The following is a 16,524-nucleotide window of genomic DNA, read 5'->3' as shown; positions in this document are numbered from 1 at the left end:
CCTTCTCCACCAGTCAGTCATTATATGGTTGACAAGAAAACTTACTCATATTCGGTGTGGGCAATCCCATCAGATGATATGTCTCTCCGGATTAAGAAAGTGATGGAGGGACTGCGGACTGAATTCGGCGGGCCGGAGATTGTTCCCCACATTACCGTTGTGGGGTCCATTCGTATGAAGCATAAGGATATGCTCAACAAGTTCATATCTCTCCAGACTGATGTTATTTCTTCGTACAAAGCAAAAGTTAATCAAGTCGTTACTAGGAGTTCCTATTTCCAATGTATCTCCCTCCTCATTCATTCATCTTCCAAGGTGTCACCTGAGGTTCTGTATTGTTATCATTTATTGTTTTGTTTTGTTTTGTTTTATTTTTATTTTTTATGATTTTTCCACTTCTCTGTTGGCCTTTTGGTTTCAGATAGATGTATGCAGATTAATGTATAAAAGTGAAATTTCTTTGGAGAATTTATGCACCTTTGGTTTATGGCATCTTACTTTTACTTCTATCTATTAGTTGAGCCTAGTATTAACTTACTTTTCATATTTATTAAATTGTTTAGAGTAATTCACGTGTATCAAATTTTACTTTTCTCAGTTATCGTTTGCAACTGGAATCAGTGGTGGTCGATTCAGTTTCCGTAATAGTAAGTTCTATACATTTTAGAGCTGGTTTGTTTATGAATTTATCTGTTCAACCATAACTCTAGCCATAAGCTATTTGGAAAAGCAAATATTTTGTAAGTTTGGGTATATAATATATAATTTTGTCCTGTGAGAGTGTGTGTGAGACGATCTATTGACTAAAACTAATCTTCAAGCTTTCTGCATTTCAAACTTGTTACATTATCCTTGAGAACAACATCAGGGATCTTAGGACTATAATAGCATCAGGATCTTTCTGCTGTTGATCTTGGTCTCTTTGAAATGACAGACGTCTTAATACTTAATTTCTATCTATTGAAGCATATATAAATGTTGTTGATTTAGTAAGATTTTATTCGTCTGCTAGGAAGTAGGAATCAATCAAGGGACCTCCTGAGTAACATAAGATATCATAGAAGTGAATTCTTGCTATGGTCAGGTTTTCTGTGCAATTAGAGAATAAAGATTAGATTGCAAATTTTGCTACTTTATCTTCATTCCAGATTATGAATTATTGATGGACCAAAACTAATGTATGTCCTCTGCAGAAGTTAGGCCACATTTGAGCCTCCTTTATGGTTACCTGACAGAAGAAGAGAGGAAGAAAGCTCAAGAAAAAGTCAGTTATCTGGATGAAGGCCTCAGCAGCTTGAGCTGATTTATAACTCGACTTGCATTGTACAAAATTGACTATAAAGATAGAAGTCTCAAATCATGGGAGAAGATTGCTGATTACCCCCTCCAATTTGAGTAATTCCCTTATTTCATGCTTATAATTAGCTTGTATTGAAATATAAGACTTTTGCCTGAGTGTCCCTGCTGTAGTCCTGTGTGAAAGCTTTGTATATTTTCTTGCACAAAAAGAAAGGAAATGATGAAGAAGAGGTCTATATAGTATTCAATTCAGAACGAGAACCTACTTCAGAATGAGAGTACTAGTCAGCTATTTATACAAGAGTGTCAAGTAGATGGCAAAATACACTTTTACCCTTAACACCTCCCCTCAAGCTGATGGGAGGGAAGTGTCAAGTAGATGGCAAAATACACTTTTACCCTTAACACCTCCCCTCAAGCTGATGGGAGGGAACCTAGCATCAGATTGCAGCATATGAAAGAAGTAAGAAGAGAACAACCAAGAATGCTTGTTTCAAAAGGTCAACCAGGAGGAATAAGTGGCAGAGATGGACATAGCTTCACTGGATGTAGGGGTGGGTTCGGTTTGATTCGATTCGGTTTTAGGCCAAAATCGAGAACCGAACCGAATTAAACCTCGGTTCGGTTAATTCGGTTCGGTTTCACATTTTTCTTACTTCAACACCAAAAACCGAACCGACTGGTTATGTTCGGTTTTTTTTTTTCTGAAATAAAAATTATTTAAAACATTTTTTTTATATGAAAATTATTTAAAACAAATTTTTTTTTTTTGAAGGCCTGTTTGATGGTTCTTTTTCTATTTTAACTAGCGTTTTAAGCTCCTTGCTCACCAATTTACTTACAAAAATTACACTGGAAATGAGGAAATAAGAAATCAAGGCCATTGGAGCCTTCTCAATATGGCCATTGGAGCCTTCTCAACATGGAAAAAATCAAGGCCATTGGAGCCATTTCGATATGGAAAGAAAAGAGAAAAAGCTAAAAACATTATCTAGAAATATATCCTCTAAAACAGCTGGAAAATTTTGATAATTGGTTCTTGTTGCCTGCAAAATGAGACAAAAATGCTTCAGCCCAAATACATTAGACAAAAAAGAAGTTGGACAAACTGACATACTTTAAGGAGTAAGAGCTTCGTACAAAATTGCCTTTTCACAGAAATATAGGATGCAAAGACAGAGTAATAACGTGAAAGAAAACTTACAAATCATCGCTGTTTGATCTGTATTCTAGATACTTCTTCAGTATGTCATCAACATTTAGAGTTCGGGGAAGTTTAACAAGCTGCAAGAATGGATATGGGCCTGAATATATGGGATATCAAGTGAATATGGGATATAATTTGGGCATTTTTTTTTTTGGGGAGATTTACAATGCAATGGGAGGATGCATCAGAATTAAGAACATCAAAAGCTATGCACATAATAACATCTGAAATATGCCAGACCCACCATTCACCAGGCTGCAAGAATGGATATGGGCCTGAATATATGGGATATCAAGTGAATATGGGATATAATTTGGGCATTTTTTTTTTAACAAATTACATCTAAGTTATTGACAGAATATTGTTTGACAGATACATCCTTAAAAGATGAAATTAAACATCCAATGACAAAATCTTACAGATAAGGACAAGTTGATCTCCACTTGCCACCTGTTATAAGGTTAATTACTTATTTGCCCTTAACTTATTTTTTTGGGTTATTCTTTATTTAACTCCCTTTCTGCTACGTAGGAGAGACCGTCTCTCTCTCTCTTTATCTTTCTCCTTCGTCAGCGACACCTTCTTCTTCTTCTTTATTTTGAAACGCAGTGAGAGAACCCGTCCATGGAAGCTTTCCAATTTCTCTTCTCCTATTGAAAGCGATCGAATTTCCATGTAAGTTTTTTGATTCTTCATGTCTTCTTGCTTCAAATTCATGCTTCTGTGTCAATTTCATGCTTTCTAAGATTTTGATCATCTACTGTTTCATCCAATTTTTTGTGAATTTCTTCTAGTTTTGGTTCAATTTGTTTCGTTTTGAATTATTGAACTCGTTTTAGGTTGAATTTGATTCTTCTTTTTTCTTTTTACTTTTCTATTTTGAATTTGTCTGTTGGTTTTTTACCTATAATTGGTACGGGAATATACTTCGAGGCTATGATATTCAATCCTAAAGTTTGAGGTCTGAGTTGGTTTATAATTGAAGTATTGTGATTTTAGTGTCTGATGGTTTATAATTGTGTTATGATTGTAGTAGAGCAGTAGCAGGTGTTTGAATTTGTGTAATAGCAGTAGCAGGTGGTTGATTATTGTGTATTTGAGGTTTGATATCTTGTAGAGCAGTAGCAGAGTTTGATGTGATGTTTAGTTTTACTATTATCATAGTAGCTGTTTTAATATTTTGGCTTTCAGGTTGTGCAATAGCAGTATATAACATTAATAATAGTTTTCTACATGTGTTTTATAGTATGTCAAAGTCAACATTTGGAAGATTTACATATGGGACAGAGACTATTCTTTTACCGTTGTCATCAAGCACCACGTATGAAAATTTGTGTGCCAAAATTTCCTCAAGGTTTCGAAACCTCAAGGATGGTCAATTTGTTTTTAGATATGCACTTAACGATTGCCCCAATTGCTACTTAGAGTGTGACGATGATATTTTGATCATGTTGGATATCTTCCAACTGCTAAATTTTCCCTTTATAGATATACATGTTCTTGATGTTGGAGCTTGTTCCAAGATGTGTGTCGATAAACAGGAAATTGCTGCTACTGTGGATACTGCTATTGTGAATATCCCTGAACTTGTTGATGAAGATCATGCTAGTAGTGATGATTCAAACCTTGAGGATGACAACAACATGATAATTGGAAATTTTGTGAGCAACAAGTCTAAAAGGAAGTATATGTCTAGTGATTGGAATGACAATATATATAAGATTGGTCAAGTTTTCATTGGTGGTGCCGTCGAATTTCGGGATAAGTTGTGCAAGTTTGCAGTTGAGAAGGGGTTTGAGTTTAACTATGTTAAGAATGACAAGTGTCGTGTTAGTGCTACTTGTGCCAAGAAAGATTCCGATGGATGTGAATGGTATGTTTATGCTTCCTTAAACAAGGCTAGTGGTTATTTCCATATAATAAAGTTGGTGAATAATCATTCTTGTGTTGGTGTTGTCCGGCATCAAAATCATAAGAGGTTAGGATCCAAAGTTATTTCCACTATTATAGCTGATAAAGTGAGATCCGATCCTTTAATTAAGCCCAAGGATATTGTCAAGCATTTCAAGCATAATTATGGGTTTGATATTCCTTATCACATGGCATATAGGGGCAAAGAGGCTGCTAATAAGATGTTACATGGTAGTGAAGCATTTGGGTATTCTCTATTGCCTTGGTATATTGACACATTAAAGAGAACTAACCCCGGTTCATATTGCATCCTTGACTCTCTTGATAATCGTTTTCGTCGATTGTTTATATCTTATGGGGCTTGCATAAACGACTTCAAATATTGTCGACGTATGATGTTCCTTGATGAGACTTTTATTAAAAACAAGTATAAGGGGATGCTATTGGGTGCTTGTGCTAAAACAGGGAACAAAGGTATGCAAACTTCTTCTAAAGTTGAGTTTTCTTTTATGATTTTTTTTTTTGTTTTGTCCATGTAGTAGCAGCATATGTAAATTTTGATTAAATGTGAATTTTTAGTGTAATTTATGAGAACCTGGCAGTAGCAGCCCTTATTGTGTTTTCTTGTGATCTTCACATGATGATCGGATGTGAGTTTGTTTTGCATGCTTTCCTATTGTCAAGTTGAATTTCTTTAATGCCAATAGCAGTAGCAGTAACAGTATCAGTAGCATTTTAAAGCAGTAGCAGTTCTTATATTCGATCCTTTTTTTGTCTTATTTATCCTTGCTTTTGTTTTTTTTGTTTTCCAGATGTTTTCCCATTTGCCTTTGCCATTGTTGATGCTGAAAGTAAAGCGAATTGGAGGTGGTTCCTTGAACATTTGGCAATAATCTTGGCGAGCGACTACCGGACTATTGTATTCATGACAGACTATGGAGCTGGTCTTTTGGATGGTGTGAAAGAGGTGTTTCCAAATGCGCCTCACTCCTACTGTATCAAGCATCTAAAGGACAATTTGAATGGCAGGTATCCAAGTTCCTATGGTTCTACTTTTAAGGAACACATTGTGAGATTGTTTACACAAGCTGCATATGCTAGGACTTTAGATATCTTCAATGAAAAGTTGGAAGAATTTAGGAAGCAAAGTCGTGGGCAGGGTCAGTCCTTTCTTGCTAACTTGCCACCCGAAAACTATGCTATTGCTTGCTTCCCTGCTAAAAGATATGGCGAAATGAGTAATTCTTTGGCAGAGAGCTTCAACAACATGGTCAAAGATGAGAGATGCATGCCGCTGCCTCAGTTGCTTGAAGTCATTCGTGTGAGAGTTATGGAGATTTTTTTGTGAAAGGAATGTTCAATCTTCTACTTGGAGGAGTGTGCTATGTCCTAAGCTTGAGAAAAAGTTGTCGAAAAGGATAGAAACAGGGAGAAATTGGAGAGTTAGCCAGTCTACTAATGATATTTTTGAAGTTTGTACAGAGGATAGCACTGTCATGGTGAACTTGGTTGAGAGGGAGTGTTCTTGTGCTTGGTGGCAGTTTAGGTGCTTCCCATGTTCTCATGCAGTTCAAGTAATGCAGAAGGCGAACCGTATCCCTTACCGTTACATTGAAGATTACTGGAAGACCTCATTCTATAGAAGTGCTCCTGATCTTCCTATTTTTCCAGTCCCGTATCTTGATAAGCCTAATCCTAGTAGTTTTGGTGATTCAGCTTTGCAGCCTCCCAAGACTCGAAAACCTCCCGAAAGACCACGGACAAGGAGGATCAAGTCGTTTGGGGAAGAGTGCAGACCAGTGAAATGCACACGGTGTGATCAACTTGGCCACCACAATCGCAGGTCATGCAATGTGGCGATCTGAGACAGTAGCACATTCAACAGTAACAGTAGCACATGACATGATTCAGCAGTAGCAAATTGATTCAACAGTAGCAGCAGATGATTCATTATCCGGTTCTACCCCGTCTTGTTCTTCTTTGTCTTTTTCATCCTCAGCTTCCTCATTTTCTTCATCCTCCTCTTCTTCCCTGTCTTGTTCCACTTCTTTATGCTTTTGTCTCTTTACTCTAGTGCTTGGAAACTTTATCCTACATGCCAGAGCTTTTCTTCTCACTGGTTTTGTGTGATTATTCCTTGTATCATCACCCTTTTGCACCTACACAGAGTAGCCAATTTGAATTATAAACAAAGTAAACTACAAAACCTTTGATTAACAAAAAACCAAAACCTTCAAATAAATTTCACAAATACAAGAAACTGCACACACAGTAGCACATAAAATAAACTGCACAAATAAACTTCAATTGAACACAGTAGCACATAACAATAATGAACTGCAGAAAGAAACTTCAATTGAACACAGTAGCACATAGCAATAATGAACTGCAGAAAGAAACTTCAATTGAACACAGTAGCACATAGCAATAATGAAGTGCAGAAAGAAACTTCACTTTAACACAGTAGCACATAGCAATAATGAACTGCACAAAGAAACTTCAATTGAACACAGTAGCACATAGCAATAATGAAGTGCAGAAAGAAACTTCAATTGAACACAGTAGCACATAGCAATAATGAAGTGCAGAAAGAAACTTCACTTTAACACAGTAGCACATAGCAATAATGAAGTGCAGAAAGAAACTTCATTTGAACACAGTAGCACATAGCAATAATAAACAGCAGAAATAAACTTCAATTGAACACAGTAGCACATAGCAATAATGAAGTGCAGAAAGAAACTTCATTTGAACACAGTAGCACATAGCAATAATAAACAGCAGAAATAAACTTCAATTGAACACAGTAGCACATAGCAATAATGAACTGCAGAAACAAAGCAATAATGAAGTGCAACTGCAGAAATAAACTTTACTTTAACACAGTAGCACATAACAATAATGAAGTGCAGAAAGAAACTTCACTTTAACACAGTAGCACATAACAATAATGAAGTGCAGAAAGAAACTTCATATAAACTGCACACAGTAGCACATAGCAATAATGAACTGCACAAAGAAACTTCAATTGAACACAGTAGCACATAGCAATAATGAAGTGCAGAAAGAAACTTCACTTTAACACAGTAGCACATAGCAATAATATACTTCACACATAGCAAGATAAGAACATTGATATAACAAAACCAGAAGCCAGAACAACAATTTTAAATGGGATAAGTTCCAAAACTGCAATAGAAGATGTCCAGATAATCAATATACATGGAAACATGGTTAAGCATTCCCATCACATCACCAAATATCTGCTACTGTGTTCTATAATCTATATATTGACATATATAGATTATAGAACACAGTAGCAGTATACAATTTAACCACATATTGACATATATAGATTATAGAACATTAACACAGTAGCAATTCCACAGTAGTTATGCACTGATTGGACCTCCGAAATGAACACAAATAGTAACAACATTGTATGAAATCTGCAGCGGATTGTGAATCAGTGAATAACAATTAAAGAACACCCAGGTTCTCCAAATATTTTCCAACAGAAAAATTGGATGCACTTCATATCCTTCAAAATAACCAAACTAACCACAAGGAAATTTCAAATGCAAACTGAAAGTTACTGTTTCCCAAACACAAACAAAAGCTTCGAGAACCACAATTTCGAAGCCACATTCAACATGCACACGCATACACGAATTCTAACCACAACACAGACACAGTAGCTAATATACAAATCCTCGAAATCGATTATACAAATGTTGAGAGAGAGAGAGAGAGAGAGAGAGAGAGAGAGAGAGAGAGAGAGAGAGAGAGAGAGAGAGAGACACAGTAGCTAATATACAAATCCTCGAAATCGATAAGAAAGGAGAGAGAGAGAGAGAGAGAGAGAGAGAGAGAGAGAGAGAGAGAGAGAGAGAGAGAGAGAGAGAGAGAGAGAGAGAGAGAAAGAGAGAAAGAAAGAAAGAAAGAAAGAAAGAAAGAGACGGATGGGTTGTGATATGATGTTAGTGGTTGGTGGAATAATTTTAAGGAAATAAGTTTTCAGTTGGCTCCGGAAATATTTTAAGTCAAGGCTTGACCAGGACTCTTGTTATTTTGGGTGGAAGGTATTGTAGCCTGTTTTTAAGTGACGTACTTCAGTGATCATTACTTTGAGGAAATTGGATCATTATTGTGGTGGGACCACGTTCGGATCCGGATATTGTTTGGTGTGATACAAAATGTTGGACGGGTGTCCTTTGATTTATGTTAAGGATTGTCCAGGAAAGATCTTGTGAATTGTGCTAGCTACCTCGGGGAATTGGTTATTGCTTGAATTGAATACATGTAATGGATTTTCTTTGAAGGAATTGAGCGAGTTTTGCCACCCTGGTGGCCCTCAATTGGAAATGTATCGGAAGTTGTTGGTACGAGTGAAATCCGGTCACCACTTGTCTAACGGTATGACGACTTGAACAGGAAGTAAGAGTTGAGTTGGAATTAATTGATTGGGTTTATGTTCTATCAGGGTTTTAATAGATATTTAAGTACTAATTGTTGAGACACTATGGTTGAGTTATGTTATTGGATAAATTCTTAGTGTGGGGATTTGGAAAAGTTTTTGGTACAATTTTGGTTAGCACAGGAAAGTTATAGGGATCCTTGTTGTAGCTGAAATCTTATAAGTTAAGTGTCGATCGCGGAGCGGATTTGCGGCTATTTTATCCTCTTTTCGGTAAGGACAATCGTCGTTTATTAGTATTGGCCTTAAGTTAAATAAGAAGTGTTGGCTATATTCTAGTACTTGCAAGTTCAACGTTGTTTGACATGACTGATTTCAAGTGTTGAATTTCTTTTCTAGTTGGTCAACTTTGGATCAGATTTGGAGTAATTTCTAGTGTTGTTGGTTACATCATAGTCCATTAGAGGATTTGACACATACAGAATTTAGAACTTTTCTATAATGTCGTACCTGTAATAGAATTGTCAGGTGGTGATGTCGGACAGATGGTTGGAAATGTTCTACTTGGGGTTGGTGGAGCAGTTGGGAAAGAGAGTTTTCCTAGTTATCTAAGGAAGCTATTTTATTTAAGTTTGATCAGAATTCCAGTCAAGTATCTAATAATACGGATAGTAGTGTTTTCGGTGGTGAGAATTACATTGGCATATGAAGTAGAATTATCATTTGTGGCATTGGAGGCCAGCGAGAACGACGTGGATTCAACTAGAGATTAGACCTATGACTATTAAAGAAGTGTAGCATCAGCTAAGAACAGTTTTAGTGTGATGCATCTCCTCCTGGATTTGAGTCTTTGGGCTGGAGTGGAGTGAGTAGTTACGGTTCTTGCTTTGTACCGGGTTTCGAACGACGTGGTACTCATTGCGTACCATTAAATAAACACTAACATGTAAGGAATTTTAGCAGTTTTGATTAGAGACGTTGGTAATTAGTAGATTCCTTGAAACACATTTGATCTAAAAGAGTTTTCCACTACATTACAATTATAGAAAGTTTTCGAGGGATTACGCTAGTTAGCCAGTTTGAGATATTAAGTGTGGCCAGCAGGGTAACTATCAAATGAGTTTTCCTTGTTGACTTGGAATGTCATTTCAAGGCGTGATCAATGTTCCTGTTAGTTATCAGAGTAGCGCAGAGGAAGTGTAGTGACCCCATAACCTATATGATTAAGAACTTATGGGTTTGTTTGGGACTACCCTTTGTTATGCTTGACAACTGTGAGACCTTTACGTGAATGACAGTCGATCATAAATCTAAGCACAAACAGACAAAAGGAAGTGCGGTCTTGTGGTTGCTAAGGAAACTGCTTGTTACGGACTTGTGGGTTATCAGTGAGTATCTTGTGGTGTTTTTTTAGCGGTTGGACTTTTTCATAAATCCGTGTACGAATTGAAATTGTATTAAGTGTGGGTTGATGTATTATCACAATATGGTTGATGAACGGGGTGGATCTTCACCATGCAACTTATATGAAGGGTCATGAATACTTCTATTCCAACTGAATGACTTGTGATATCAATACCTTGTGCTATCTGAGCTATAAACATGTTGTGATTTGCTTGAGTAGTTGGGATGGTTGGAGACTCTATGGATTGTTAAAGTAGTGACTTGAGGTTGTAAAAGAAAATTTAACTCACAGAAGAGACGACAAGTATTGTGATCCTGGCAGCATCGAATGAGGATTGTTCCTTTTAAGGGTTGATCTCCTTATTCAATCGGCCAACTCTTGGATCATTTTTTTAAACTAAGTTCTACATGTTTTGAGCAATTTGGCATATTTTTATGTGCCTTACCTTACCCAATGTTGTGAGATCGGTGTATTATCTTTCTTCGTAATGTGTACTTTGGGTTGGTGTGTAATCTTCAGCGGTATGAAATTTCGAGGACGAAATTTTTATAAGGAGGGGAGATTGTTACGTCCCGTATCTTAAAGTACCAGTTTACTAGTTATTTGCCCGGTAAACGGCAATTACTTTCACTTTTACTGTCGTTTCGGTACTTTTAGTGGCCCTAAAAGTTGACTTTTAGTTCGGGTCAAAATTTGAGAAAATTTTCTTCATGAAAATTGTAGAGGACGTTAAACCGAGCGCGTGCATATGTGGTACGTATAAATTGGAGTTTGTATGCCAAAGTTATGAGTATTTTTGTGTGAGGGGTATTTTGGTCATTTCATCACACCTTAATTATAAGGGGCTGATCAGCCCCATTTCCAGCCATTCTCCCCATCCTTCACGACAGAAACCAGAAAGAAAAAAGAGAGAGAGAGAGAGAGAGAGAGAAAGAAAGAAAGAAAGAAAGAAAGAAAGAGATCTTCCGGTGCGGATTCCGGCAATTTCCGGCAGCAAAAATGGTATCAATCTCTTCCTTACCTCATGGGTTTTCTTTTGAGTATAATATTGCATAGATTTATTGGAGGATTTTTGAGATTGAAATCCGGCCACTATTCACAAATTGGGGTTTACTGTTTTCTTAATTGTTGAGGTAGTTCTTGTTGTTTTCTGGCTTGGTGGTAGTTGAAAGAAGTGTTAAGGATGTTGAGATGAAGCCGCTGTCAAAATTTGGTAACCATCGGAGGAGTTGGCCGACGAGTGAACAGTGCCGCCGAGTGAACAGTGCGGTGGGTGAACAGTGACTTAATATCTGTTTTTAGCTAGTTTGATCACATAAATGATGAAGAGTTTGTATTTGTGATTTTGGTGAAATTTGGAAGGAATCCAATGAGAATTGAAGGCTTTGGACATAGAGGAGTGGATCTAAATTCAATTCCTATTTATCGTAAATTTAATTTCCATCCAATATTCATTCGTTTGCGGATTTTAATTTCTCAGGGTGACGTATCAAATTACTACTGAGTGAAGGAGCTCTTATGCGTGGTTGCCTAAATAGTACTGTGAGTGGACTTCTATTTTTAAGAATGATGCATGCATTTATTTTCCTGAAATAATAATTTATTTATCATTTTATTATCGAGCATAATATTTTGTCTTGGATTATAATTTTGAGATTATTTTTCCATATAAATTTCGGATACGAATTTATTATGCTCAGAGTTTGATTTACTTGTTTTCGGGAATACGATTAAATTTTTGAAGATTAATTATGAGTTATTCTCAACTATGATTTAAGAAATGGATTTGTGATATATTTTGTGGATACTAAGCTTTTGGTGTTTATATCCGATATATGATCATTATTTGAATTTATGATTCATGCGATTTTCGACGAATTATCTTCCGAAGTATTTCCGGAATTTAAAAGTATAATTTTATTCGTCGATTTTAAGATTTTTTCTGGAATATCATTGGAATTGAGATTTCTCGAGGGAATTATTATATATTATTCATTGCTTCTTCAATTATGTTTTAGAGAATATTTTTGGCGTGTGGGACACGCCGTCGTTTCGTTATTATTTTCTCACTTATATATTTTAAGTTTTGGCGTGCGGGGTCACGTCGTTGGATTACATTTTATCTCGTGAGAAATATGGGGAAGCCTTATGGATTTACTGGTTTTTGAATGTTTTTCCTCACCATACTCGGGTCATTCGATTAGGTCTCCTCCTCACTTACTTTGTGTTTGTGAGTGGCAGTTGAGGTAGCTTATTCTCCTCCTCACGTGGGTGGCAGTCGAGGTTATTAGTTCTCCTCCTCGCACAATCTATGTGTGAGTGGCAGTCGAGGGTAGGTAGAGCCTGAGAGGCTCCATTCCCGTATGGTGAACTCTCTTCCCCGTATCCTTTTATTGTTGTTCTTGACTAGCGGGGCTAGTCCGATTTCCGTTTAACCAGCGGGGGCTGGTCCTATTTCTCGAGCATCGGAATTTATATTCTTCTTCATGGTTATTTGTGACTAGCCCCATTTCTTGAGAGGAGCTTCTCGTGGCTTGTTTTCATAATTATTGCATGCATCGAAAGTTTTTAATGAAATAATTGTGAGAAAGTATACACTCTTCTGTTTTTTACAATTATTTATTTTTGTCCACTCACACTAACGTTTTTATGTACTTTCCCCTGGGCCCTTCGGTTTCAAATGCCCAGTTTGCAGGCTAGATTAGTTGAGGTCGGGCGTACATGGAGTCGAGGCATAGCCAACAGCATTGCTTCCGCGTACTCATTCTATTTCTGTTTTCTGTGATACCTAATAGATTAATATTGCTCTGATAAGCTGTGGGATTAATATTGTTTTTGGGTTGAGACTGTTATTTGAGAAATTGAAGTTGTGATTTGGGGAGCAGGTGGCTCCAGGAGTATAAGGTTGGTTTGTTTGAAGTACTTTGTGTCTTTCAACAGGTTTTGGGTAGTCCATTTTAGGGGAAGTTCTGCCAAATTTTTTGATAGAATTTCTTCTAAGGTGGGCCCCGCAGGGCCACTTCGGATTTCAAGGGGAAATTCGGGGCGGGTCCTGTCAAAATTTGAGTAAGAGCTTACATTATCAACCTCCATTGGAGCCAGATTCAAGCAGAGTGCTACTGCTTCGGATCTCTTGCAGTGCGTTTTGGATCCGTCAGAGATTTTAGGGTTTCTGACCAATTTGGGCGTTTTGCGTTTTGCTTTTTGGGGATTTCTGGTTTCGGTCGTAGAGTATTATGCTACTGGCATGAACGTAAATTATCATGGAAAACTGGGCATTTTAGTCATTTTCTATCAAAATCTGAAGCCAGGCCTGCTACATTTGTTTTTGGGCCTGGGCTTGTGTCCTTATTTGTATAAAACAAATTGAAGGTGAGTTTTCTGTGTTTATATCTTTGGTCAGGTGCTACTATGTAATTTTCTCTTTTTTTTTTGGGGAGATTTACAATGCAATGGGAGGATGCATCAGAATTAAGAACATCAAAAGCTATGCACATAATAACATCTGAAATATGCCAGACCCACCATTCAACAAGTATATGCCCCAAAAACATTTACTCTCTACACTTGGACAAACTGGCAGGAGCTAACAATTTTAGTTTTAATGGACACTTCCAGCTCAAGACTTCTGACCAATCACATATTCTTTACGCCAACAGAATAGGAAAAGAATACAGGTTTTTAATTTTAGTTGTGACAAAAATAGAAAACTTGGAGAGTATAACTGACTAAGAGAAAAGAAGAACCAAATAAAATTATACAAAGCCACTTCCAGAAAGATAACTTAAGGCATTGTTTAAAATGTTGTATGGAAAGGAACATATCTACCTTGCCCAGATGAGTAACTGATTCACAATCATCAACTAGTTGTTTCCTTAAAGCATGTGGCATTAAAATCACAAGTTCTTCCAAGCGTATCGTACCCTTTAATATAAAAATTAAATAAATAACAAATAATAACAAAACAATGAAAGAAAAAGAAAAGCTCAAAATCTGTAACTTGAAATTTTATGACTAAACCAAGAGATAATTTGTGTTGGTTTTCAATAACATAATACACATCAGCACATGCTAAGGATGCTTTAGGTAACATAATCAGAGGATACCTTACCGACAAAGTCATTCTTTCTCTCCTTGCCTCTTGCCCCTGCAAACAATTTCACTCCATTTACATTAGCATCTACAACTATCAATACAATTACTTATACAGCAACAAAATCTTCAGAACCATAACTACAAAGGAATAAGGGAGACGTGGATATTGGCAGACTCACATTGAAGGTTCAAGCCTGCATCATGAGAGGAGCATTCAATCCAACCGTGCCTTTCATTTGGCACACCATCTCAGACCCATCATTAACAATCCCAGCAGCTCCATCTTTGCCATTATCAACAACCCACAAAATAATATCATTAGTTGCTAATAATCACCACATATTTATGTAAACCATAGATCAAAAAGAAAAAGACTCAAAATTCAAAACCCACATGACAAAGCATGAATTAACAAATCAATAGCACTAATAGATTATAAAGCCACAGACTTTGGGCCTATGTTTACCCAAACAATAAGCAAATGATTCCCAGAAAGCAATAAGGTACCGGCACCAAGAATGTTCTTGATGTCTTCGGCAGTTGGCTCACCTTTAAGTGAGCAGCAGCGTCTTTTAACATTGCAGTGGACAATATCAGCACCATACGACTCCATGGGATCTCCTCTAGGTTTCTGTAACAAAAAAAATCATCATATAATTGATTTAGCACTTAGATCTACAATCCCATACTTCACAACAACTACAAAATCAACTCAAACTATTCAATAACTCAGAGATCCAACATTACCTGAGCCCAAAGACGGCGACTGGCTTCGCACCAATGAGGAGGGTCTTCTCATCCTTGACCATGAGCTCATGGTGATTCTAGAAGAGGCAGATTCAAGATAGGGAGTTTGGCAATTCACCCCAGAAGAATCGGATCGAAATCGAAAGTGGATTTATGATTGAGGAAGAGAGGAACTGAAGTCTGATTGTTGATTAGCGAATACCGGAACGTTTCAAGTCTCAAAAGGTTGAGGGCCTTAAGGCGCTGAAGAGAAGAATCAAACATCGAAAAAGAAAAGGGAACTGACGAAGATAAGACTGGAAGGCGTGCGGCTGTGGAATGACCGTGTGAGGTGTGAGAAAGCTATTTATGGTGCGGCGCCTAGGGTTTCTGACTTGAACAAAACGACGCCGTTTTACATATATATATGAACAATAATTTGGTTTTCGGTTCGGTTCGGTTTTTACCGGGCTGAAACCGAAAACCAAACCGAACAGAGTGCGGTTCGGTGCGGTTTTTCCTTTTCGGTTCGGTTTTTTTTCGGCGCGGTTTTGTTCGGCTTCAGTTCGGGTTTCGGTGCGGTTTTTTTCAGTTTTCGGTTTCACGAGCTCACCCCTAACTGGATGAGAGGCCTGCCTACAATACAGTGTAGTTTTATTTGAAGGTGTAGACATGAGCTGCTTGATGAGTTGATGCCTTGTAGACAATCTTCAAAATTCTTGTTCTTTAGACACAATTGAAGGGCCTGCTGTGGCAAAGAGTGAAGAACTTCCATTATTAGATAGACCAAGACCAGAAGGCAGAGCATTTTTTGACTCAAAAAGTGAACTTGAGCTAGTCCTCAATGCAGACCGATCCTTGGAAATAAGCTCAAAAGAAATGGTGGAAGTGGAAAACCCAGTTCCAGAAAGATCTGTGAAGGCATTTTGGCTACTCGAAAGCTTCTGAAATGAGTTCAAAGTGACACCTGTACTTGGGTCTGCAGTTTCATCTTTCTTCTCTCTCTTCTCGTCATTTTCAGTCTTCTCAATATTTCTGGTCTCCCCATTAGTTACAGTCTCGTTAGTATCTTTTTCCATAATACTTGCAACTGCTTGGACTGTGGCTGAGGCAGATGGAACCTGCACAATTGAACCACTGTTGCCTGCTCCTTCAATGAATTTGATAGACCTGGGATGATCAGATGCAAGGTTGTTAGAGCTAAGAGAAGCCCCATTGTGAAACAGTGTGAAATTTTCATTTCCAACATCGTTGCTCAACAAATTTTCAGAATTAGGTGCAGACTCTGGAATACCAATATGTGGGGTGAATGGAACATTTCTTGACAGTTTGGGGCAGCAGTAGGCACATTAAGAACTGAACTGGATATCATGTTGTTATGCGGTAACCCAAAATGTGTAGTGGAAATAGGTGATGGTGCATAATAATGATGAACATTGAAACCAAAAGATAATGTGTTGAAAT

At 37.3% G+C, this 16,524-nt stretch overlaps 1 protein-coding gene and 2 long non-coding RNA genes across 7 annotated transcripts in view; 1 reads left to right on the top strand and 2 right to left on the bottom strand.

The window, feature by feature from the left end:
- Nucleotides 1-2,166: 2,166 nt before the first annotated feature.
- Nucleotides 2,167-15,666, bottom strand: LOC133708634 (uncharacterized). 4 transcript variants are annotated; one of them, XR_009845927.1, is made up of 7 exons: nt 15,082-15,666; nt 14,884-14,965; nt 14,514-14,617; nt 14,346-14,386; nt 14,068-14,163; nt 2,504-2,603; nt 2,167-2,345 (listed from the first exon to the last, which is right to left on the bottom strand). It is a non-coding gene; the product is annotated as an uncharacterized LOC133708634 (long non-coding RNA). The 4 variants fall into 4 exon arrangements; XR_009845928.1 differs by having other exon boundaries at nt 14,351-14,386; XR_009845925.1 differs by having other exon boundaries at nt 2,504-2,583; nt 15,082-15,665.
- Nucleotides 8,188-13,158, top strand: LOC133708635 (uncharacterized). 2 transcript variants are annotated; one of them, XR_009845929.1, is made up of 4 exons: nt 8,188-11,241; nt 11,405-11,508; nt 11,720-11,781; nt 12,928-13,158. It is a non-coding gene; the product is annotated as an uncharacterized LOC133708635 (long non-coding RNA). The 2 variants fall into 2 exon arrangements; XR_009845930.1 differs by having other exon boundaries at nt 11,377-11,508.
- Nucleotides 15,667-15,770: 104 nt separating the features above from the next.
- The window catches only part of LOC133711722 (nuclear pore complex protein NUP50B-like), a 1,250-nt gene continuing 496 nt past the window's right edge, over nt 15,771-16,524 (bottom strand). Inside the window, exon 2 of the mRNA XM_062137824.1 lies at nt 15,771-16,345. Within this exon, the coding sequence (XP_061993808.1) occupies nt 15,771-16,345 (575 nt within the window). The remainder of the gene's footprint in view (nt 16,346-16,524) is intronic.

The sequence above is a fragment of the Rosa rugosa genome, chromosome 5 (genome assembly GCF_958449725.1).
Source record: "Rosa rugosa chromosome 5, drRosRugo1.1, whole genome shotgun sequence".
In the NCBI taxonomy this organism is placed as follows: domain Eukaryota; kingdom Viridiplantae; phylum Streptophyta; class Magnoliopsida; order Rosales; family Rosaceae; genus Rosa; species Rosa rugosa.
The sequence above is the reverse complement of the archived record's forward strand: the minus strand, read 5'-3'. Positions and strand labels throughout refer to the sequence as shown.